The following is a 23006-nucleotide window of genomic DNA, read 5'->3' on the forward strand; positions in this document are numbered from 1 at the left end:
CATTTTTCTAAACAGATTCTGTCACATTTTTCACATAAAAATAAAAAATAAGTCAACAGTTTGCTTTCCATATTAGATCATAGAGAATTAATTACTTAAAAGGGTCAAATGAAAAGAAAAGAAAAGAAAATACCCAATTAGTAAGATCGTGAGAGAACAAGGGGACCAAATTGCAAGATTTCATGCGACATGAAACACTATATATATATACACTCACACACTAAGCAAAACTGAAACCAACCCATCTTTCCATTTCATCTTCACACACAAACAATGGCTTCACTTCTCTCTCTTTTCTTGATCATTTCTTTTCTCCTTTTCATTTCTTCTGCCTCACATTTGAGAAAAACTGGCCACCAGTTGATCAATGACCTCAACTTGCATCCAAATCTTGAAGTCAATCTTTTTAAACCAAGCACAAATTCTTCCCACAATGCATTTAAAGTTTCCGAGTCGAGTCTTGTTGAGAAACGGTTGCAATTCAATGTTCTCGGTGTATCGGGTGCTAATGTTGCTGACTTGGCTCACCATGCCGGATATTTTCGTCTCCAACATACCATAGATGCAAGGTATATATATCAATATATGTTATTTTTTCCAAATACAATCTTTCGACCAAATATATACTAGTGTTAGGAATTTTGTATCGAGATAATGTACATTGTTTTATAGAACCTAGTTACAAAAGAATGTACAAAGTTGGTATTTTTTTATTTCAGTGTGTGCCTAATAACTGACCAATTGATATATTAGATATAATTCCAAAATGACATTTTTTCTTCATGGGTTTTAATGTACATTGTTTTATAGAACCTAGTTACAAAAGAATGTACAAAGTTGGTATTTTTTTATTTTAGTGTGTGCCTAATAACTGACCAATTGATATATTAGATATAATTCCAAAATGACATTTTTTCTTCATGGGTTTTGGGTTTTTTAATAGGGAAAGTTACCTACCCATGGAAAAAACTCTTTTAATGATTAGTAGAATATTTGGACTTTCTGGTGGAGAATTGACTGGTATTATTATTATATATTGGTAGACTTTAATTTATGGAATCTTTAAAATAAAAAACATGTGAGTAGGGTCCAAAATGCACATTCCATTGATTCCTAAACAATGCCACCACTACTTTATTGTACTTTAGCATACTTCTCAGGAATTGCTCATATGTTTTTGTTTTTCAAGATTCACTGTAATGACTAACAAGTTTTCTTCACTAAAAGAATTTAGGCCCATATGTTTTGTCCATTTGCTAAAAAGCCCATTAGTGTGTCATTGTATCCTGTAAGAGAGACTAAAGTTGGCAAAGATATTGTGTGCAGGATGTTTTACTTCTTTTTTGAATCAAGAAAAGCCAAAGCTGACCCTGTGGTCATATGGCTAACAGGAGGACCAGGGTGCAGCAGTGAATTGGCCCTGTTTTATGAAAATGGTCCTTTTAAACTTACTAACAACTTGTCTCTTGCCTGGAATGATTATGGTTGGGATAAGGTAATTCTCTTTTACTGGACTCAACTCAATCAACTTATAATACTTTGAAATTTTGTAGCATGTAGCTGATCAGTTTAAATGTTGTACTCACGGACGAAATATTGTGTGTGACACAGGTTTCTAACATCTTATATGTTGACCAACCTACTGGAACCGGTTTTAGTTACAGTTCTAGTGATCAAGATCTTCGCCACGATGAATCTGGTGTTAGCAATGACCTCTATAACTTCTTACAGGTTTGTTTATTAACCGTGATGCTGTAATCGACAATTCCATCATTTCATTAGGTAAAATCTATGCTTGTAATGACAGGCATTCTTCAAAGCACATCCAGATTACGCCAATAACGATTTCTATATCACCGGAGAATCATATGCAGGACATTATATTCCAGCTTTTGCTGCTCGGGTTAACAAGGGAAATAAGAACAAAGAAGGGATTCATATAAATTTGAAGGGATTTGCAATTGGAAATGGGCTAACTAATCCTGGAATTCAGTATCAAGCATACACAGATTATGCTTTGTCCAACAATGTAATTTCAAAATCAGATTATAACCAAATAAACCGAAAACTTCCAGCTTGTCAACAGGCAATCAGACAATGTGGTAATCCTTAATCTTTCTACTTTTGTTGTTTAGGTTTTGTTCATTCATGTCATAGTTGTAATTTGTATACGAATTTGCAGGCACGGCAGGAACCCTCACATGTCAATCTGCCTATAACTTTTGCCAGCAGATTTTCGAGGATATAGTTTCTGTAACAGACAACATAAATGTAAGAACTCGTTGAAGCAAACCTACTATAACTGCAAAGTTGATTATCTAGTCATGATTTATTTTCTATTTTCAGTACTACGATATAAGGTTGAAATGTGATGGGAGCTTGTGTTATGACTTCTCAAACGTGGAAAAATTCCTAGGCCAATCGTCGGTTAAAGCAGCATTAGGTGTACCAAGTGATATACAATATGTTTCATGTAGTGATATGGTATACCATGGAATGCTCAATGACTGGATGAGAAATCTTGAACTCGTGATCCCACCACTTATGGAACAGAATATTGAAATGCTTATATATGCCGGAGAATATGATCTTATTTGCAATTGGCTTGGTAAGTCGATTATCTCTTCCAACCTGAAAAAGGAATTGAATTTTCATTGTATTGCTTTGAAAATTGAATAATGGTTTGTGCTTTACAGGGAACTGGAGATGGGTTCATGCCATGCCATGGTCTGGTCAGAAAGATTTTGTTGCAGCATCAAATGGTTCATTTATAGTTGATGGAAAAGAAGCTGGGACCTTGAAGAACCATGGGCCTCTCACTTTTATTAAGGTTCATAATGCTGGACACATGGTTCCTATGGATCAACCAAGGGCTTCACTAAAGATGTTGGAGTTGTGGACCACAGGGAAACTTTCTCTACCTAAGAAGGACACGGTTACGAAATGAAGAATATATAGACCATATTAACTTTATTATATTTATAAGAATTCATGTGATTATTGAGCGTATATGATATAGGTGTGCAGATTCACTTAAAGAAAAAAAAAAGAAAGAAAGAAAAAGGTCAAAGCGTCACATGTAACTACAACATTGATATTCGAAGATTTTATGTGATAAAAGCAAGAAGAAACCATTCAAATGGATGGGGCTATTACTTGTTAACTGCATGTTAGATCTATGTTTTTTCAATTTATAGCATGAATGCATGATTATGATAAGTCCACATTTGACTTTTGGAAGTCAATTGTTTATTCTTAAGACTAGAAAATTTCAAAGTTTATACCAGGGCCTTATCTACCAAGTTGTCTTTTTTGCATATTCAGAAAGTTGTTTATATGCAAAAAAAAAAAGTATTAGATTAGATGGTTCCGAGAACCGGCTTTTTAACAGATCATTTTTTCGAAGGAAGTAGTGGCCATAGCTGAACTCTGGCCTATCAAGCAACAAGATATGAAACATAACTACAATGGTATGAAACAAGAGATGAAACATTTAACCAAAATGGTCCCGGTCTGTTGTCATTTACCTTGTTGTCGTCCCTATCAGTCCGTTCCCATTCACGTCAGTTATATCCCAGTTGCATGATCCTTACTCAACTTCTCGATCTGCATACGAGAACAGGACTTGAATTCATTAAAAAATCAAACTTCTTTAGGCCTAACTGATTTGACCATTGTTGTTAAGCCATTGAGCCATTAAGGCTCTCAGTATTAGGCAATTCAGGTGCTTTGGTTCAATTCATGACCTTTCTCATCTTACTTGATATCTTTCATTTAAACACAGTGTAAATGCAAGGTCATTTATCCAATATTTTCGCAATTTAAGCAAAAAAGGTTAACAAATTAATCATCACTAAAACAAAGTCCAAACTCTAAGCACAAACCATTATACATTTTATTTCAGGGATTTGCTGACCATTGCTATTAAGCTTACCTTGTCTAAAAACGGTCAATAAACATGGTTGACAGAGTCTCCTAAATTTTGTTTGCTTATTATGGTTGAAATTTTGTAAGCATGCTACCGGGTTTCTTTCCAGAATTCCAGGCACGACAGGTAGGAAATTGTGAAATAATAAATTCACCAACCTAAAAAAGTTGATTGCTATGTTATAATTTGCAGCACTAAGATATATAGATATCTTTCACACAATCAAAGGATGCAAATATACCATTGTTCAACACTTCAACTTTAGCCGGTTTAATGAAAATCCTAATCAAGTCCATTGGCTTGAGTTAATCATTTTATTTTATTATTCTTTTCATTTACAGATCTTGTAGTATTGTCAGTTTTGTTGAATTTAAAATATTTCTTGTTTACTAAATCTATAAGTTAGTTTGTGGTAGGCCTGGCAAAATGGTGGTGGTGGTGGGGGGGGGGGGGGGGTCGGGCGGGTTTGGGTAACGGGTCAAAACGGGTGCTAGTTTAAGTGGGTCATTTCAGGAATACTGGTCAAACGGGTGTGGGTCAAAGCGGGTCGGGTGCAGGTTGACCCACTATTTTTCAATCACCATAAGTTTCTTATAACTTATTCACTCCACCCACCTAAGACATCTGCACCTGCACCTCTTTGATTGTTTTTGAAGGCTCGAAAGATATTAAAACCGGAAAATGTCAGTAAAATGAACATAAGGTGGTTACTATAAAGCAGTATAACTGTGCACCATTTAATGAGCATATTATTTATATACATAGCTTTTGAGCTCAACTTGATCAAAAAGATATCATTGAGATGATGATGAGGATATCTCCACAAGAACTTTTATATGCAAATGCTAAATATTGAAACACACAAGTAAAAGGATCATAAAAGTTCATTCATCAGCTTCTTTTTTAAAAAGGAATCACACTTTACCAATATTATTGTTACAGAAAGATAAATAATTGAGGGATTTAAACCTTTATCTCTAGCAGAATGAACTCGAAGACGTACCAACCAACTGAAAGTTAGCCGACAAGGCAAAGTTTTCACATAAAAGTTGAACGTTCGGCTTTATATCTGTCACAAGAAACAGCTTTGTAAGATCTTGAGGGAATGAGTGAGAAAATCACAAGATACATGCAAGAAAAAGACTAAATGAATTTGAACTTTCAAACTGCACAAATCTAACACTATATATACTCCATCACGAAACTAACCATCTTAGTGAAACCACATCCAACTCTCTTGTTTCTTCACATACAAGAAATGTTTTTTTCACTTTCAATCTCTTCTCTCCTCCTCTCTTTCCTGCTCTGCATTTCTTCATTTTCCACAAGAACAAATTCTTCTTCCATCTCCTCATTGCAGTTTTCTCGATCTCCAAGAGGAATAACCCAACTCCAATATATCAAAGACTTCAATTTGTACCCGAATCATGAAAAGAACATCTTTAACGAATATGCTAATTCTTCTTCTGAGCTTGTTGAGAAACGATTATCATTGCAGGTTCTTGGCAATTCTGGTGCAACTGTTTCTGACCTAGCTCAACACGCTGGCTATTTTCGTCTTAAACATACCGTAGATGCCAGGTATATAGTTAGATGTAACATTATTCTATATTTTCAATCAAAAAGTTTCACATTTTTTACTTTTACCTTGTAATAAGGAAAACTAGACAAATATTAAGCGGGGGCAAGTATTTCACTATTGTATATATAATAAAGGAACCAACTTTTAAAAATGTTGAAAAAAAATGTCACTTTATTATATTTGCTTTACTTTTTTGAGCAAGATATTACATGAAAGTTGCCATTTTTGAGGTTAAAAGAACTTTTTTTAAAAGTACAAATGAAACAAGTAATAACATTTTTTGTGTCTTTAATAAACTAAAATCAAACCCCATTTCTATAATCACGAATACAATAGAACATATGCAAGAACAGCAGTCCTATTTCTATAACTTCTATTCTAAAGAGAGACAGAATTGCAGGATGTTCTACTTTTTCTTTGAATCGAGAAAGGCCAAAGCTGACCCGGTTGTCATATGGCTAACGGGAGGACCGGGTTGCAGCAGTGAATTGGCTCTGTTTTATGAAAATGGTCCTTTCAAGCTTACCAACAACTTATCACTTGTTTGGAATGATTATGGCTGGGATAAGGTAATATTTGTTTTCGCATTCATGATTACATATATCCTACTCTACTACCAACCATTTCTTGCATTGTATTCAGCACAGGGCTTGTAATACTTGATCCAACCAAAAACCCGACCTAAATAAATTTTTACAAGTCAGGTTGTGTATTGTTGACTTAACTTTTTTCAGGTCGGGTTTGGGTTATGCTTTTGAGTCATCGGGTTGACCTGCCATCGATATGTTTCTAAATGGATTATATTATAAGAAATGTATATGCATTTGAACTTATCAAAGTATGTATTTCTACACTAATCGAAAATCCACTAACATCATACATTCGGATAATCCTATTTTTTCTGTTGTGAAAAATCCATTTAACAACTTTCACATTTTATTTTGTAACAATTTGACCCGAAATCAACCCATTTGACCCTAAACCAACCCACCAATATGCTTGACACATGTATTAACTAGGTCAGGTTCGGATGGTAGGTCGTGGGCCAGGGTTGAAATTACCGAGGATGGGCTATGGTTGAGGGTCTTCAACTTGTCAAGCTGGCAACCTGAACCTGCCAACCCAAAGCCGACCCAATTGACAGCCTTAATTCAGCAATGGTTTTCTTTTGACACAGGTTTCTAACATAATATACATTGATCAACCTACTGGTACCGGTTTTAGTTATAGTTCTAGTGATCAAGACACACGGTACAATGAAACCGGAGTTAGCAATGACCTCTACAACTTTTTACAGGTCTGTTTATTCATAGTCTTGGGAAAAGCAATATTGTTCCTTCATCTAACAGAACCTAACCTTATAATGATAGGCCTTCTTCAAGGTCCATCCTGATTATGTCAAAAATGATTTCTACATCATGGGAGAATCATATGCGGGACACTACATTCCAGCTTTAGCTACTCGGATTAACAAGGGAAACAAGAAGAAAAAAGGGATTCACATAAATTTGAAAGGCATGGGAATCGGAAATGGGCTAACTAATCCAGAAATCCAGTATCCAGCATACACAGATTTTGCTTTGGCTAATAAAATAATATCAAAAACAGATTATGACAAAATAAACCTACAAATTCCAGCTTGTGTAAAAGCAATCAGACAATGTGGTAACACCTAATCTTTCTAAATTTGTTTCGTAAGTCGTCTTTAATATTGTGATGTCTGTAATCATATAAGTATGCGGAAATTGCATTCTTTCTTTCAGGCACAACGGGTACAGAGACTTGTTATTCTGCCTATATCAAATGCCAGCCACTATTATTTGACATAATCAATCTTATAGACAATAAAAATGTAAAAAACTCTTTATATACAAACTTACCAGATACAAAAAGTTTATTGCAGTATTATTCATGATTTTTTTCCAATGGCAGTATTACGATATAAGGAAGAAATGTGAGGGGCGCTACTGCTATGACTTTTCACAAGTGGAAAAATTTCTAGAAGAAGTATCAGTTAAAAAAGCATTAGGGGTACCCAGCAATATACGTTTTGTTTCGTGTAATAACAGAGTGCAGGATGCAATGATCAATGATTGGATGAGAAATCTGGCACTCGGGATTCCGGACCTTCTGGAACAGAATATTCAACTGCTCATATACACAGGAGAATTTGATCTTATTTGCAACTGGCTCGGTATGTGATTTCTTCCATCCTAGAAAATTAGATTTCAACCATTATGCCTTTTTACTGAAAACCAATGAGTGGTTTGCAGGGAACTGGAGATGGGTGCACGCCATGGCTTGGTCGGGTCAGAAAGAATTTGTTGCAGCTTCAAATGTTTCGTACTTAGTTGACGGAAAAGAAGCTGGCATTTTAAAGAACCATGGGCCACTCACTTTCATCAAGGTTCAGAATGCTGGACACATGGTTCCTATGGATCAACCCAGGGTTGCACTAAGGATGTTGGAGCTGTGGATCACAGGGAAACTTACTTCGCTTCAGAATGATGTGGTTCCGCCTCTTTGATTGTTTTGCAGGCTCTGAAGAAAAATAAGTCCATAGGACCCCTTCAGCATTCTTTATTTGATTTCAATATTGTCAAATACAGATACAAACAGTGAATATATAAGAAAAATAGTAGTAGTGTTAATAAATTGGTAAGATGCAAATAGAAACCCAACTCACCTAGCAGTGTTTATCAACAAATCATAATTTCTGAAACACATAGTATTATTTTCTTATTATTATTTCAAAACAATGGCCTATTATCAATAGTTACATAACTGATACCATTGAGCAAATAGCAATGACATAAGAAAACATAACTTCAAAAAGAATGGTTATCTTTTTGACAATCTTCAATGGAGCATAACTCAACCACATACGTGTACAAGCATCCTAATATAATTGGGGGAAACAATGATTCAAGGCTATTGCATATGGCCTTTTGAGATGCATGTTTTGTATGTGGAAACTACTTAACAAAGCAATGAATAAGTTGATTAAGAGTGATACATAACAAAAACTTGGAACTATTTCTAACACTATACCTTTGTTGGATTAGCTATTTTCATTGGATGGTTTGCTTAAAAAAACAAAGATCTTATATTGGATTATTAACAACTTAGATATAACATTTAGACAGAAGTAGTAATACAAAAATGTTAACAAAGAGGCAATTAACTTGACTAATATATATATATATATATATTCTGCCGTTCTAAAAAAAATATATATATATACTATAATCATCTTATTTTAGACCCTTACGCACTTTGCAGAAACCAAATACAAAGCAACACATACCACAGTAGCATCAGTCGGCGTTTTACATTGTTCTCGTCTTTGTTAGTCAGTTTCCATTCTTGTATGTTACATCGGAGTTGAACTCATTAAGGAACTAAATTTGATCCCAAAACTCGATGTTAAGGCTTCCAGTTCTTGGTGAATCGGGTGCATCGTTTAGTGACCTTGCTCATCTGGCTTGTGATATACGAGTATTAATATTACACACACTGTAGTCCATAGATGGAAGAATTGTTTTATACAGGAGCTTGTTCACCTGAAAGAAAGAAAGAGGTCTATTTTTACTTGTAACAATTTGTATGCAAGCATTATCTGCAAGAATTAAGAAGAAATCATTCACATAATGATGCAGCTTTAATGGTTTCCTTAATATTTTTTGGCATGATTGTGTACAATAATCCATTTTCAAACTTTGAGCATCATATTTTATGCCAATTTCAATACTATCAAAGTTTATTATGCTGGTCGCGAACAATATAAAAAGATACATTGAACTATATAGAAAAGTTAATCAAGTGGAATCAATTTGAGATGGAAAAGAAAAGGTAACTTGGGTAGCTATTCCTCTTGAATATATAGCATCTGAATTTCAAATTGAGTGATGAACTTCTACCACAGTACTTAATTTTTTCTAATTCAAAGAAACAAATGTTCTTCACACACGCACACACATGCACACACACATAAACATAGTATGTAAACAAGAGATCTTGGAGAAATTAGTAAAACGTGAATAAGGAAAACACGTCCCATTTGGCAGTGCTGCCAGGGTTTGTCCATTTTGCAAGGCGTGGTATTCTTTTTGGAAATTCAGCGGTAGTAAAAGAGCTTAAGTCACACCGATTGAGTAATTAGATACGAAAACATAACTTACAAAAAGAATGCCAGTTTTATTTCAAAGGAGTACAAGTTAACCATAAAAGTGTGCAAGAATCCTATTAAAGGGAAAAAAAACATTGCTTTAAGGCAAAATTTTTTTATCTTTTTCAGATGAACAGATCCAAGACTTCCTCAATAGATCAACTTAATGAGTTAATGGTACCTTTTTTATTTCATATGTCAATGTCAATATTACTTGTTAAAGAAGATGAAGGACAGTTTATCGAGAGCGATTAATAATAAAAACTGGACTATTTCAACCATATTCCCTTTGTTTATTTATTTGCAATAAATGGTTTGCTAGAAAAAACATATAATATCTTATATGCGGACACAATATAGCCTAATTTATTACATTTGGACAAAAGGAATAATGCAAGAACATTAACAAAAATGTCATTACTTGTCTTTGATCTGCATAAAAACTTAAATCATAGTGTGCAGGTGGGTTTTCGTGTGGAGATATTTTAATTACCCTCTATAAATCCTTTAAATTCACACAATCTTTACAGAAGTGAAATACAAAGAACACTAAACCAAAATGCCTCCGGTTGTCATTTACCTTGTTCTCCATGTCCTTACAAGTCACTGTTCCTTTTCATCTGCTAAATCCCAGCTACAAGATCCTTCCTCAACTATTCTGCAGACAAGAACAGGATTTGAATTTATTAAGGAATTCAACTTGCACTCAAAATTTAATGTTAACATCTTTAAGCCAAACATATCGGATACAGTCCAGATTGCAGATTCCAGGATAATTGAGAAGCCACTAAGGCTTCCAGTTCTAGGCAACTCAGGTGCTTCGGTTCATGACCTGGCTCATCTTGCTGGATACATTCGAATTAAAAACACTATAGGTGGAAGGTATCTTTTAGTATCGCCACTCGGCCCACTCCCCATAATATTGTAGAAAGTGCTAAAGATTTAACTATAATTATAAATTCAAAAAGTAACTATATTTTTTACTACGTTAGCAGGATGTTCTACTACTTCTTTCAATCAAGAAATGGTCAGGATGATCCTGTGGTTATATGGTTGACTGGAGGACCAGGTTGCAGCAGCGCAATAGCTCTTTTTAATGAGAATGGCCCATTTCATCTGACCAAGAACTTGTCTCTAGTCTGGAATGATTATGGTTGGGATAAGGTCTATTTTTCGCAATTTTTAAGTATTCAATCTTTCTATTCTCGAAAGGAAAAGTAACCAAGACATTCGAACTGGTATGTAGGTTGCCAACATGATATACATCGACCAACCTATTGGAACTGGTTTCAGTTACAGTTCTAGTGATAAAGATATTCGACATGAAGAAAAAGGCGTTAGTGATGATCTCTATGACTTTTTGCAGGTATGGCCCTTAATCTTAATTGGTCCCATACTCCTGAACTTAAGTAACTAATTTTTTTGTCAAAATATAAAATAAGATAAAAACAACTAAATTTGAATTGTGACTGACAGGGGTTTTTCAAGAAGCACCCCGAGTATGTGAAAAACGACCTCTACATAACTGGAGAATCATACGGAGGGCATTATATTCCAGCTTTCGCTTCCCGTATAAACCAGGGGAACAAAAAAAAAGATACAATTCATATAAACTTGAAGGTGACATCACAATCTACTAGCCTTTGTAACAGTTCCAGTTCTGATAATGAGAATTGTGATTTATTGAACAGGGATTTGCAATTGGCAATGGACTCACCAACTCTGCAATCCAGTTTAAGGCGGACCCTGACTTTGCTCTCCTGAGTAATTTAATTAAGTCACAAGAATACCTCAGAATAATTCAGATAGTGCCAAAGTGTGAAAGGGCAGCAAAGAAATGTGGTATGTTCTCCATAATTAAATTCATGATTTAAATTTAACATACTTTCTTCAACTGTAGACTTTAGTACAATTTCTTTCTAGGGACAAATGATAAAGACAGATGTGTCGATGCCTTTAACATATGTATGGAAATTCTGAATGAGATTTTGACCATTAGCCCTATATGTGTAAGCACTCGGATACCATACAATCCATAATTCGGCATGAAGTTCATATGAGCTTACCTGACTTTTGTGTTCTATGGCAGAGGTTTGACATGAGAAGGAAGCACTGCTATGATTTCTCAAGAATTGAAGATTTCTTGAATATGGCATCAGTAAAAAAAGCATTAGGGGTACCCCAGGATATAGAATATTCCGCGTGTAGTCATGCGGTGAACAAGGCAATGACAGAAGACATTATGAGAAACCTTGAAGTTGGCCTTCCGGGACTATTGGAGGATGGTATTAAGATGCTTGTATATGTAGGAGAGTACGATTTAAGTTGCAACTGGCTAGGTAACATTCTTTTGTAAGTGAAAACGAATAGTGTTTTTTACTCCATTTGATGAAATGAGCACTGGTTGTGATTATCCAGGGAACATTAGATGGGTAACAGCTATGAATTGGTCGGGTCAACAAGATTTTGAAACAGCCAAATTGGTCGAGTTTGTGGTAGATGGGGAAGAAGCTGGACTGCTAAAGAACCATGGCCCTCTTACTTTCCTCACAGTTAGTGTGTACGTGTGTAAATTCTATATGCATATATCTAAGAAGCTGCTTTAGTTTTCTAAGATAGATATTTCATCCCAATCAGGTGCATGATGCTGGACATCTGGTTCCAATGGATCAACCAAAGGCTTCACTAATGATGTTAAAAAGGTGGATACATGGAAAACTTACCATACCTGAAGAAATAGGTCAAAAAGCTATAGTTGATTGATAAACATTTTATAGAGATTAAAACAAGATATCTTCCATATGTTATACATCTGATCTTTTGTATTCTTTCCTACCCGTCATCAACAAACGGTCAAGTCTGTGACAATTTGATCCAAAAGTATGACCTCAAAATCTACATAATCTTATTTATCTTCCTGTTCTTAATTCTCCACAAATAACACTCTTAACAAACTCTTGGAATGTAATTAGAACCAATAGTGAATAGTGAACAGCAATACAAAAAAATTTCATAAGTTTCACAATTCACAGCATGAAGAAGTAACAATCAAAATGAGAAAGTAGCCAGTTATCAGCTCTTACTCGATATAGTTCACGCAATGTCTCTATCACAGGACGAAAACCGGTTTTCAAAGGAACAACTGATACAACTCTTTGATGTTGTGCATTACCATTTTTTGGTTTCGAAAGTGTCACCCGCAACATCTCTCCCTCCAGAATCTTACTTGCAGTCTCACCTGAATATTTATTCCAAAAAAAAAAGAAAAAAGTCATCTATTAGTAATTGGACATACACAATACAAAACAACAAAACCTTAGCAAATTTCTTGAAAAATAAATGAAATCCCAAATGGGTAATTTAAATTTTTTGTTAAAATTGATACCAAGCTAAAAAAGAATGAAACTTGGAAAACTCAAAATGGGCAATACAGATTTCTTGATATAAAAAAGAAAACCAACCTGAAAAAGGATGAATCTTGGAAAACTCAAAGAAATCTTGAGCAGAACAACCAAACAAAACCTTAGCAGCCCTATCAAAAAACACTACAACAAACACATTTGTATCGGTTGCTATCGACATAAGAACACGAAACAGACGTTTAGGAGAAGGAGCGGCAGTGGCACTATTTCTACTAAATGTGCAATGCTTGCAAACGGATTCATGTATAGTTTTTTCACACAAGGAACACACTGTGTAATGCAGATTTGTGTGATCAATGGCGACCACTGTGCATATTGTGGTGGTTGGTTCGTCTGATTCCATGGCGGCTGAAGATTATGGAATGGTGTTTTCCGATGATTATGTATATCGAAAAGTTGTAAATGATGTGGATTTTGGTGTTATTATTTCTGCTTTGATTAAGAAAACATCGATGCGGGGATAGCTCAGTTGGGAGAGCGTCAGACTGAAGATCTGAAGGTCACGTGTTCGATCCACGTTCACCGCATTTCATTTTTTTTCCTTTTTGCATTTCTTAAAAGTTTACTTTTTGCAAGTATTTGGGGTTCGATCGTGATTTTATGAGTTTCTGACTTTGAGTATTGGTTTGGTTATTACTGTAATTTCAAAAAAAAAAAAAAATCATTCTTTACCTAATAACATATCTGGACTTTTTTGGTTATTACTGTAATTTTTTTTCCTTTTTGCATTTCTTAAAAGTTAAACACGTTTCTTTTTAGACTAAAAAAATACAGTAACATTTTTAGCTTGAAAAAAAAAAAAAAAATTTTTTAATGAAAAAATTCAATAAGTGATGAGTCTGATGTATATAATTCAAATTATTATTTTAAACAGGATGATATAGAACAAACAAAAACTAGATTTAACGCATGTATAATATATTGGAAAAATAAAATAAAATACAAGTAATACAAGTAGAAGAAAGCTAGAACAAGGTGTAAATAAATCTTTGCTTCTATATCTAGCTAGGAACTAGTATTGACGAAAGTAGTGGAGGTACTCATTCATTGATGTCAATATCCCCAAACAATAATGTTGAAATCTTTAGCCGACGTCCCTGTTTGGCTATTTACATTTAATACCCTATGCCGAGGTCAACGACGATATTAACTCAAATATGTGATCTCAAAATATATGTTTGTGTTGTTGATCGATGTGCATACACAATCTAACACATTGAATAAGTAAATTCTATTTTCATTAAAAGAATGGATAATGTAAATCATATAATTGAGCTCTTATATATTTTGGATTTTTTCTTCTTTTTTTAATGGCTTTTATAAAGTTTCTCTAGCACATCTTTAATTAGACCATTCTAATAATAGTATTCAAAAATAAATAAAAGGTCTTAGATTATCTATATATACTTCATTGCTTTAAAAAAAATGGACAAACTCCGAAAATTGGGACTACTATACATGAGAGTCAACTGATGATACACGTGACCATGAAGTCAAATCTGTGAAACACATCTTCTCCAAATGCCAAGTCGATCGACAAGGAGATTTGAGGTCACATTGCAGCTTGGTCGATTTAGCCCAACCCGGCTGATCACTCTGCTAACGGGCTACCTTTCCTGTACGTGTTTAAACTTCCAATTTCAAACAAGCATCTAGCTAGCTAGCCAGTTGCCATATTACAAGAAACATCCAGTTACGGATTGCGCATCTCTAGCAACTCCTCAACTCAGTTACATGCTTATGTCGATGCCTCCTTCAATGCTATTAATGCCTACTCTGATGGTGATTGGGCTGGTTGCCCAGATGACCGTCGATCCACAGGGGGATTTGATATATATCTAAGATCTGATCTTATCTTTTGGTCTGCTAGAAAACAACGCATTGTATCTCGGTCATCCACAGAGGCTGAATACAAGGCTATGGCTGACACTGTCTCCGAACTTACATGGCTTCAATCTCTACTTCAAGAATTGCGCATTCATATACAGACTACTCCAACATTGTGGTGTGACAATCTAGGCACTACTTATTTGTCAGATAATCCCGTCTTTCATGCACGTACAAAGCATGTGGAAATTGATTTTCATTTTGTACGAGAGAAGGTTGTTCAAGGAAATTTGTCAGTAGAGTTCATATCTTCACATGATCAGATTGCGGATGTTTTTACAAAGGCCTATCTTCAGATCGGTTCATGTTGTTGCGATCCAAGCTAAGAGTCGCACACCGGCCTTAGCTTGAGGGGGTGTATTAAGATAGATTTAGTTTCTATATTATTAGTTTCCATAATAATAGTTTCCATGTATTAGGTTGATCATAGACTTTATAAATACAATCTCTTGTAATTCTCATAATTACAAAAAAAGAAAAAAAAAATCAAATACAATAACCTACAAAGTTTTTCACTCATCACCCCTTTTTGTGTATTGTGAGAGTGTCAGAATAATCACTTGGATTAACTCTAGGAACTGATATGATGGTGGCTTAATGGTTAGACGATTTTATAATGTGATATGTATAGTAATTTTGTGGTATATATATAATCATGATTTTTATCTTGTAAAAATTATATATGATCGACAAAGAAATTAAAATAGAAAAGTGAAGGTCACATGCCAAGTTAAATAAGATATACAAAATCACTGTAGTCTGCAGCAGCAAGCATAAGATTCCATTTCAAAGTATATTCTCGTAAACCATATATGATTAGATTAATTAATGAATACATGCATATATGTATTTTGTTGATTTGCCGTTTAAACAACTGTCAACTAGCCGGTTCTCTGCTTAAACAAAACATAAAATTTTACTTGTATGCATTTGTCATCAAATAAGTCTTCTATACAGAAATAAATTTCCAATACATGACCAAATGTATAGTATATTAATTAGTATATATCATCTAATGAAGGAATTTGATATGAAATTCAAATAGTCGTTACACAAATGAACACATGCTATTTGGGATCTCGACAGTACTACTCTAACCGATCAGGTTTCATAAAGCTAGCTAGGCTTATAACAGAACAGATCGACAACGAAAAGAGTTATACGTTAATAGGTGATCGGTTCACAGTGTTACACACACACATATATATATAGAAAGAATAACTCAAGCAACGCGTGCCTATGAAGTAATATATACATACAATAATCGATCGACTACAACATCAAACGGCCGTAACCCAACCCGACCACATGATTATTTGGCTACAATATTTGTTTTCTATTTCGCCTGCTATATATAACATCTTAAATACATCAACTGGATCAAACAGGTACAGCAATGGAGGCGAAGCAGTTTAATTAGTGAAATGTAGTACAAATTTAATTAATCACTCTTGACTAATTAGTTTGAAAAGAAGTTGGCTATTTGAAAAACTTTGTCAAGCTAAATTAGGCTAGCCAAATTCAATGAGAATTTTCTCAAATCAATTAAGCAACTGTAAGTACTTTTCCATAGTACATGCATTTCTTGTGTGCCAACCATGAGAACGGGCCCCTACTTAATTAAACTTTAATTAGGGCCAGGTGTTAGAAATATAGAAATAACTTGATGGAGTTGATAAAGAAAACTCTAAACATGCCTAAATTACCCTGTAACATATATGCTTTTATGGCACTTTTTATATTAAGGTGTTCCAAGCAATGCGACATTACTTTTTCTCTTTTTTTTTTTCTTTTTATCTCGAATTTACTAATTAATAAGTCAACACAACATTATTGATCGATGGTATTATTAGTCTAGCTATATTGGTTAGAATCTGTTCAATTTTAGCTAGGTAGGTTACAAAGAAAACTCCAAACAGTATACATTTACTAACCATCTCCCTCCAAAAAAGTCCAACAAATTGACTTTTTGATGACTTTCAGTTTATATTAATTATCTTGACTTAATTAGGATTAACCTTCATTTTAAAACTAAAAGTATTTGCTAATATTCATTTAAAGAACATCATTATGCTATACTTATATACAAATATAAGATACCTTATATTTTCTTACTCATTCCGTCCCAATTTAAATATCTTAATTTGATTCCACAAGAGTAATTTTATTTTGAGTTATACAATGCTTCATGTAAGTTATATTAATGTAAACTACATTTAAAACATAATTCATTTATAAGTTTTACATTATATTACACAGACAAAAATACTTACAGTCAAAATTACATAAAAAAGACCAAAAATATCAAGCTAAGAAACTTACATTGGGACGAAGGCAGTATTAAGCTAAGGATATAAGGTTCCATCTATGTCTACCAATTGCAATTGAACCTTCTCCAAGATGTTAATTAGTTATAGTGGTCGGTAGACAGCCACATGATAGAGCAAAGTCATTAAGAACGCCCGCATGAAACAGAGATATTGGTTGATCTGTGCATATCAAAGCCAAATTAATGCTTGATCTACTATATACCTTGATAGAACGAACATGGACCTATATTTCTATTTCTATAACATTATAAAATATTTTTTTCTTTCTATTTTTTTAGCTAAGTAATTGATAACCTCAATATACCTTTTTCTTTTAATTTGTTAACTAATTTATATATTCTCAACTAAGATACCTATAATACCTTTAAAATAACTATATATATATATCATCATTTCCCTTTACATCGATCATTTTTACATTAACATCACACCGTCGCTACCACCGTCACTGCCACCCGTTGCTATCGTCGTCGCATCGTCCAGGTATTTGTCTAGCATCTGTATATTTGCATGTTAATTTGTTACGCAATGTCTATTGCATGTGTTATATTACTGTAATTGAATTTATAATCACTAGAGTTTGGTATTATTGGAGAAGGTGTATTACAAGGAAACTTGGGTGTGAGTTGATCGAGGGGAGGTTTTACTAGTAATTTGATAAATGACTCGATCTAATAAAAAAACATTTGGCCATGGGGTCGTACATATGTCATATAGAAAAAAGATACAAGTAGAAATATGATTTTTAAAATATTGATGAAAATTAAATCATTATTATTATATAAACCCTAATCTTATTGACTTGTGTTACCATGCATTATCTGTAGTAATTATATAAATAAATTAATATTTGTACCCTGACCACCATCAGAACAAGTCTCTCACTCAACATATAATGCCAACCTGCAAACCCACCAAACAAGGTTGTTCATTTAACAGCACTCACACACACATTTTGAGAAAAAAAACACACACACACACTTACAAAATAAGATTTTCTTGTGGAAAAGGCCAATTTGTAAGTGAGATACACTATATACATACAACCAAAAGCTAGCTAGCACAAAAAAGAAAGGTAAATTAAAATAAAAAAAAAATGGGGAGGGCTCCATGTTGTGACAAAGATAATGTAAAGAGAGGACCATGGTCTCCTGAAGAAGATTCAAAACTCAAAAACTTCATTGAGAAACATGGTACTGGTGGTAACTGGATTGCTTTACCTCACAAAGCTGGTATTAATTAACTATTTAACTATCTTAATTTTGCTCTTTCCATTTTTTTTTTGTATCTTGAAATTAATAATCTATCTAGCTAGTTAATAAGAATATTATCTCTCTCTATATATATATCTTGACGAGATATGGCTGTCTACACGTACCTCTCTGTGTATCTTGTTTTTAATTAGTTGTTGTTGTTGTTAACATTAGTAATTTATTGGTGTACGTTGTGGCTTTGATGTTAATTTGTAGGTCTCAAAAGATGTGGGAAGAGCTGCAGATTGAGATGGCTAAACTATTTGAGGCCCAATATTAAACATGGTGAATTCACTGATGATGAAGACAAGATCATCTGTAGTTTGTATGCTAACATTGGTAGCAGGTAGCGCTACTAATTACTATACATTCATATATATAGATATAGATTCAAATCTTATTGGTTTCCTTAATTTTGTTGCTTTTTTTCAATGTAAGTTGACTTTTGTATTCATGATGAAACATAGATATGATACACCCAATTATATGGTCATCATATGTGTTCAGCTGCTAGCTGGATAACATCTTTTCACTTGAAAGCAACCTAGCTACTTTGAAAACCTAAAAATGATAAATTGTATTCATCAACATTTTTATATATAGAAATAAACTACTCTATAGTTTTTTTTTAAATTCCGGATGCATGCATATGCATGCCAGTTCAGTTTGGAAATTAAGATCTGATCTGTCTTCCATATATATGTCCTGTTTTTGATTTTGATTGAAACATATCTTTGAATTATATATATACATGTAATTGTAGATGGTCAATAATAGCAGCACAGCTACCAGGAAGAACTGATAACGATATCAAGAATTACTGGAACACAAAGCTCAAGAAGAAGCTCTTAGCTATGCTTCCTTCCTTTCAAAAAAGGCCTTCTCTTTTTCCATTTCAATCACCACATCCATACAAACCAAACCACATGATCTTCAACCATGATGGTTCATCACCTTTTTATGCTCACACTAGCCCCAACTTCATCAACATGAACAACAACATCAACTCTCTCATAAACACTGCTACTTCCAACAACCTATTGCAAGATCATATCAATCTCTCTACACAACTACTACAAGCAGATCCAAACACTTTGATCAGCTTGTTAACCAACAACAACCATAATATTGCAAACAATAATATGGAGAGTAGTAGTTCTTTCTATGTAGGGTTTCAAGAGGATCAACAACAAAACATGTACAATATTAATCCAATGGATGAGTTATACCAATATCCTAATAGTACTACTACTTCAGATGTCAAAGAAGCTATGCTCATGTTTGGAAACACTACTACTAATGAAGGAGCAGTAGGGCATGATCAAGTGAGTGCAACTGGCTCTTCCTCTGAAGGTGGAAGTTGTATGAGTCAAATTAGCTATGGAAGTAACAAAGATAAGCAGCCATTTCAGCATCATCACATCAAGCAAGAAGATCAGTTTACACTTCAGGGTTTTGGGGATCAAATAATTAGTCATAGCTTGATGATGAATCATAGCTACATTGATCAGAAACCAAAAGTGTATAATAATAATAGCTTGAAAAGTAGTACTACTAATTATGAAAGCAGCAGCTCATTGCATAGTGATCTTGAAGAAGTGAAGCAACTTATTGTCAACACTAACTGTAGCAGCAGTTATTTGTTCAATGTTCATAATGATGATGACTACAAGACAACACATGATAATACTACTCTTAATGATGGTGATGACGATAAGGATATATGCTATCATTACTAATGATGTGTATGATTTGTAATTAATTAAGGAAGAAGATTATGCAGATGATTTGAGACAGTTTCTCTTGGGGTTTGTGCTGATTGTAGTAGTGGAAATCAATATATGTAAAAAGTCACTAAACAAAAAGATGAACAAGTTATTTATTTGTTTTTTTTTTTTTTCTTTCTTCATATCTTTCTGTGTGTGACATGTAGTACATGTGTACAATCTTTTCTTTTTGTGCATTGCTTATTGGGGTTATTATAATTTTGTACTATATATATTGTGTCAGTAGCTAACCCCACTCCAGTTTTTAGAAAGAAAAAATTGGATGTTAATATCTTGTGTCATGTATGGTTTTTCTTGTGTCCAACTTAATTTAGCTTTTTCATAATATCTAAGTGAATCAAGTTTCCATGTAATTCTAATGATCACGTACAATCGTAATTTGTAACCAAACTCGATCCATTTTCTAATTATTCGATCTCTTATGGCTAGCTGGATCGACCAATTAATGTTATAGGTTAATTTGTTATTCGATAATGAATAATTAGGCGCTTTGATCTTATAGCTAGATAGATATTTGTCATTCATTCATGTCGTTACTTGACTGTTTTATGATCAATGTACTTTGTATGCACTTTTGGTCGTCCTTGAAGAAATTTATTAACTACCATTGAATTCAAATTAAACCGATACGAAACGTGCACGACATATATATTTAGTTTTGTGATTGACTCTAACAATTAAGGAGAACACGTAAATGTTTAGTTTTGAACTAATTAAGATCACATTGCAATTAAACCCAATGTTTTAAAAACCGATATTTTAGTTATACCGGCTTGGAAAAAAATTTCGGTATTACCGGTATTATCGGTAATACCGGCCGGTACGACTATTTTTAATTTATTATATTTTTTTGTGTAAAAATCTTACAAAACTTGTTACAAATTAACAAAAATAGTCAAAATGCAATTATAATTTACTCAAAAATAATACCAAATATGTATTTTATAACAAAATATAGGTTTTAAAGTTCACAAATAACAAAAAATAACATTAAAGTATCATAAAAATAATTTTTTTTAAAAATAAAAATTTATTTTTTGAAAATACCAGAAATACCGGTATGGTAATACCGAAAAATACCGGAAATACCGGCCGATATTGAATAGTGAAAGTATCAGAAAAATACCGGACTTAAAATACCGGCGTGGTCTCCGGTACCGGTAATACCGGCCGGTATTTACTGGTATTTAAAACATTGATTAAACCTCAATTAAATTAATCTTACCATTACTACTACTCTTATTTGCTACTTATAAGTCATGATATATATCAGCATCTAGTTAAATTGATCGACGAGTTTAAAATGCAACTTTATTATGTAAAAATAGTGTTATCAAGTTTTTAGTTACGTTAGAGGTCATGAAGCATGCATGCATATCATATTATTAAACACTATTTTTTTTTTGTCCGTGAAACTATCTTCTATTTTATCATTACTCATTGTAATGACATTATTATGTTTGACATAATATAGTAATATAGATGAAGTTTCATTTTGGAACGTAGTAATAATAATGTTCCATTGGTTTATAATCTTGATTAATTAAATATACTTTTTCTGTTAAAATGTCATCTTCACATTTCATAGGTCAAATGTTTGTGTTAATTTAAAAACTAATGCATGTAGAAGCATTTTTGTCAAATTGAAACAGTCATGCATGATCAAATATATATATATGTTTAGAAGGTATCCCTATTTTTTTATATATATAAAAAAGATGGTGACATGAAAATAATGAAATGGATGTGGTGGCAAGAAAAGGTTTGAAAACAGCAACAATCAACTATGGATTTATATTATAATCTCACTGAACTATCGAATCAAAAATATACGTACTTTAATTTTATTCGCATGCATATTTTAATATATGTGTTTTGTATATTCAATACGATTTTGATGAGAAATTTCTAGAGGATAACATGATCATCGATCGACAACATACATTAAGAATTTATACTTAAAATATTATCAAGATCGATTTCGGTGGTCACTATATCTCCACGAGTACCCATTTTTTTACCATAATAATTAATTGAAGTTTTAGAACTAATTTAACTTTTTAAAAATTAATACAGCCTAGCAATTAACTTGCTATAGTTAAGTTTACAAAAGTCAGTTATTGTTCAAACTTCAAAGAGTGTGGCATGAAGAGATCAAAAAAATATTAAAATACTACTCCGTAGTATATAACCACGATCGAGTTAATATCATATCATCAGAACCACGATCGAGTTAATATCATATCATCAGATTATTAAGTTGTTGAAAGTTAGTTTGATAATTTCTTTAAGGCGCGTAAGTAATGTATAGTGGTGTTATGCAAGAAGTCAAACAATGTGGATGTTAATTACACTATTCACTTGGGCAAAATATTTTTGTGAATATACCCGAAAACACAAAATTTGATTGAATTGTTTAAAAAGTTAATCCAAAAGAAATGAAAAATATCTAGGCAAGCATATGTACAATAACCATGCATCTGCTTAGTTTTTCGGCGTTTTTTTTTTTTTAAACATTTTTCAGCGTCATTTAGGAAACTGTTTAATTTTGAATTAATAGGGTAATTATTTAGTAACGAACTTTACATCATCGACCTAAATTTCCCATAAAGTCATAAGAGAAATCCTTGAAAATTGAAATTAATTTCT

The 23006-nt window shown here is 33.2% G+C and overlaps 4 protein-coding genes, 1 non-coding gene and 1 pseudogene across 8 annotated transcripts; 5 read left to right on the forward strand and 1 right to left on the reverse strand.

Moving 5' to 3' along the window:
• Window positions 1-248: 248 nt before the first annotated feature.
• On the forward strand, window positions 249-3163 carry LOC122603717 (serine carboxypeptidase-like). Its single transcript, XM_043776502.1, has 7 exons — window positions 249-569; window positions 1327-1495; window positions 1612-1731; window positions 1808-2102; window positions 2183-2271; window positions 2347-2608; window positions 2697-3163. The coding sequence occupies exons 1-7, from the start codon at window positions 274-276 to the stop codon at window positions 2945-2947; spliced, it is 1482 nt and encodes a 493-aa protein (XP_043632437.1). The 5' UTR covers window positions 249-273; the 3' UTR covers window positions 2948-3163.
• Window positions 3164-5774: 2611 nt separating this feature from the next.
• Window positions 5775-8165, forward strand: LOC122603460 (serine carboxypeptidase 3-like). The gene is made up of 6 exons (XM_043776170.1): window positions 5775-6079; window positions 6688-6807; window positions 6881-7175; window positions 7274-7362; window positions 7443-7704; window positions 7784-8165. The coding sequence occupies exons 1-6, from the start codon at window positions 5852-5854 to the stop codon at window positions 8035-8037; spliced, it is 1248 nt and encodes a 415-aa protein (XP_043632105.1). The 5' UTR covers window positions 5775-5851; the 3' UTR covers window positions 8038-8165.
• Window positions 7362-13487, reverse strand: LOC122603462. 4 transcript variants are annotated; one of them, XR_006324460.1, is made up of 5 exons: window positions 13140-13485; window positions 12762-12916; window positions 10259-10336; window positions 8818-9092; window positions 7362-8051 (listed from the first exon to the last, which is right to left on the reverse strand). XR_006324460.1 is itself a non-coding variant. In XM_043776173.1 (3 exons), exons 1-3 carry the CDS (start codon window positions 13441-13443, stop codon window positions 10328-10330), a joined length of 468 nt encoding a protein of 155 aa, XP_043632108.1. In that variant the 5' UTR covers window positions 13444-13484; the 3' UTR covers window positions 10030-10327. The 4 variants fall into 4 exon arrangements, 2 of the variants coding, with proteins under 2 accessions (XP_043632108.1, XP_043632107.1); XR_006324459.1 differs by lacking the exon at window positions 7362-8051 and having other exon boundaries at window positions 8690-9073; XM_043776173.1 differs by lacking the exons at window positions 7362-8051; window positions 8818-9092 and having other exon boundaries at window positions 10030-10336; window positions 13140-13484.
• Window positions 10675-12538, forward strand: LOC122603461 (annotated as a pseudogene).
• Window positions 13488-13554: 67 nt separating the features above from the next.
• On the forward strand, window positions 13555-13627 carry TRNAF-GAA. The gene has a single exon. It is a non-coding gene; the product is annotated as a tRNA-Phe (tRNA).
• Window positions 13628-18413: 4786 nt separating this feature from the next.
• LOC122604779 (transcription factor RAX2-like) lies at window positions 18414-20309 on the forward strand. The gene is made up of 3 exons (XM_043777645.1): window positions 18414-18549; window positions 18787-18916; window positions 19334-20309. The coding sequence occupies exons 1-3, from the start codon at window positions 18414-18416 to the stop codon at window positions 20307-20309; spliced, it is 1242 nt and encodes a 413-aa protein (XP_043633580.1).
• The last annotated feature ends 2697 nt before the right edge of the window (window positions 20310-23006 follow it).

The sequence above is a fragment of the Erigeron canadensis genome, chromosome 6, assembly GCF_010389155.1.
Source record: "Erigeron canadensis isolate Cc75 chromosome 6, C_canadensis_v1, whole genome shotgun sequence".
NCBI lineage: Eukaryota > Viridiplantae > Streptophyta > Magnoliopsida > Asterales > Asteraceae > Erigeron > Erigeron canadensis.

What these genes read in the sequence shown, in the direction of transcription:
- LOC122604779 (XM_043777645.1), top strand. Translation starts at nt 18,414, where the DNA reads ATGGGGAGGGCTCCATGTTGTGACAAAGATAATGTAAAGAGAGGACCA. An exon ending in TGCTTTACCTCACAAAGCTG is followed by an intron (nt 18,550 to 18,786) that starts GTATTAATTAAC and finishes GTTAATTTGTAG; the next exon opens with GTCTCAAAAGATGTGGGAAG. An exon ending in TATGCTAACATTGGTAGCAG is followed by an intron (nt 18,917 to 19,333) that starts GTAGCGCTACTA and finishes ATGTAATTGTAG; the next exon opens with ATGGTCAATAATAGCAGCAC.
- LOC122603460 (XM_043776170.1), top strand. Translation starts at nt 5,852, where the DNA reads ATGCAAGAACAGCAGTCCTATTTCTATAACTTCTATTCTAAAGAGAGA. An exon ending in AAAAGCAATCAGACAATGTG is followed by an intron (nt 7,176 to 7,273) that starts GTAACACCTAAT and finishes TCTTTCTTTCAG; the next exon opens with GCACAACGGGTACAGAGACT. An exon ending in ATCTTATAGACAATAAAAAT is followed by an intron (nt 7,363 to 7,442) that starts GTAAAAAACTCT and finishes TTCCAATGGCAG; the next exon opens with TATTACGATATAAGGAAGAA.
- LOC122603462 (XM_043776172.1), bottom strand. Translation starts at nt 13,443, where the DNA reads ATGGAATCAGACGAACCAACCACCACAATATGCACAGTGGTCGCCATT. An exon ending in CAAGATTCATCCTTTTTCAG is followed by an intron (nt 12,917 to 13,139) that starts GTTGGTTTTCTT and finishes ATAAATATTCAG; the next exon opens with GTGAGACTGCAAGTAAGATT.
- LOC122603717 (XM_043776502.1), top strand. Translation starts at nt 274, where the DNA reads ATGGCTTCACTTCTCTCTCTTTTCTTGATCATTTCTTTTCTCCTTTTC. An exon ending in ACAGGCAATCAGACAATGTG is followed by an intron (nt 2,103 to 2,182) that starts GTAATCCTTAAT and finishes ACGAATTTGCAG; the next exon opens with GCACGGCAGGAACCCTCACA. An exon ending in TCTTATTTGCAATTGGCTTG is followed by an intron (nt 2,609 to 2,696) that starts GTAAGTCGATTA and finishes TGTGCTTTACAG; the next exon opens with GGAACTGGAGATGGGTTCAT.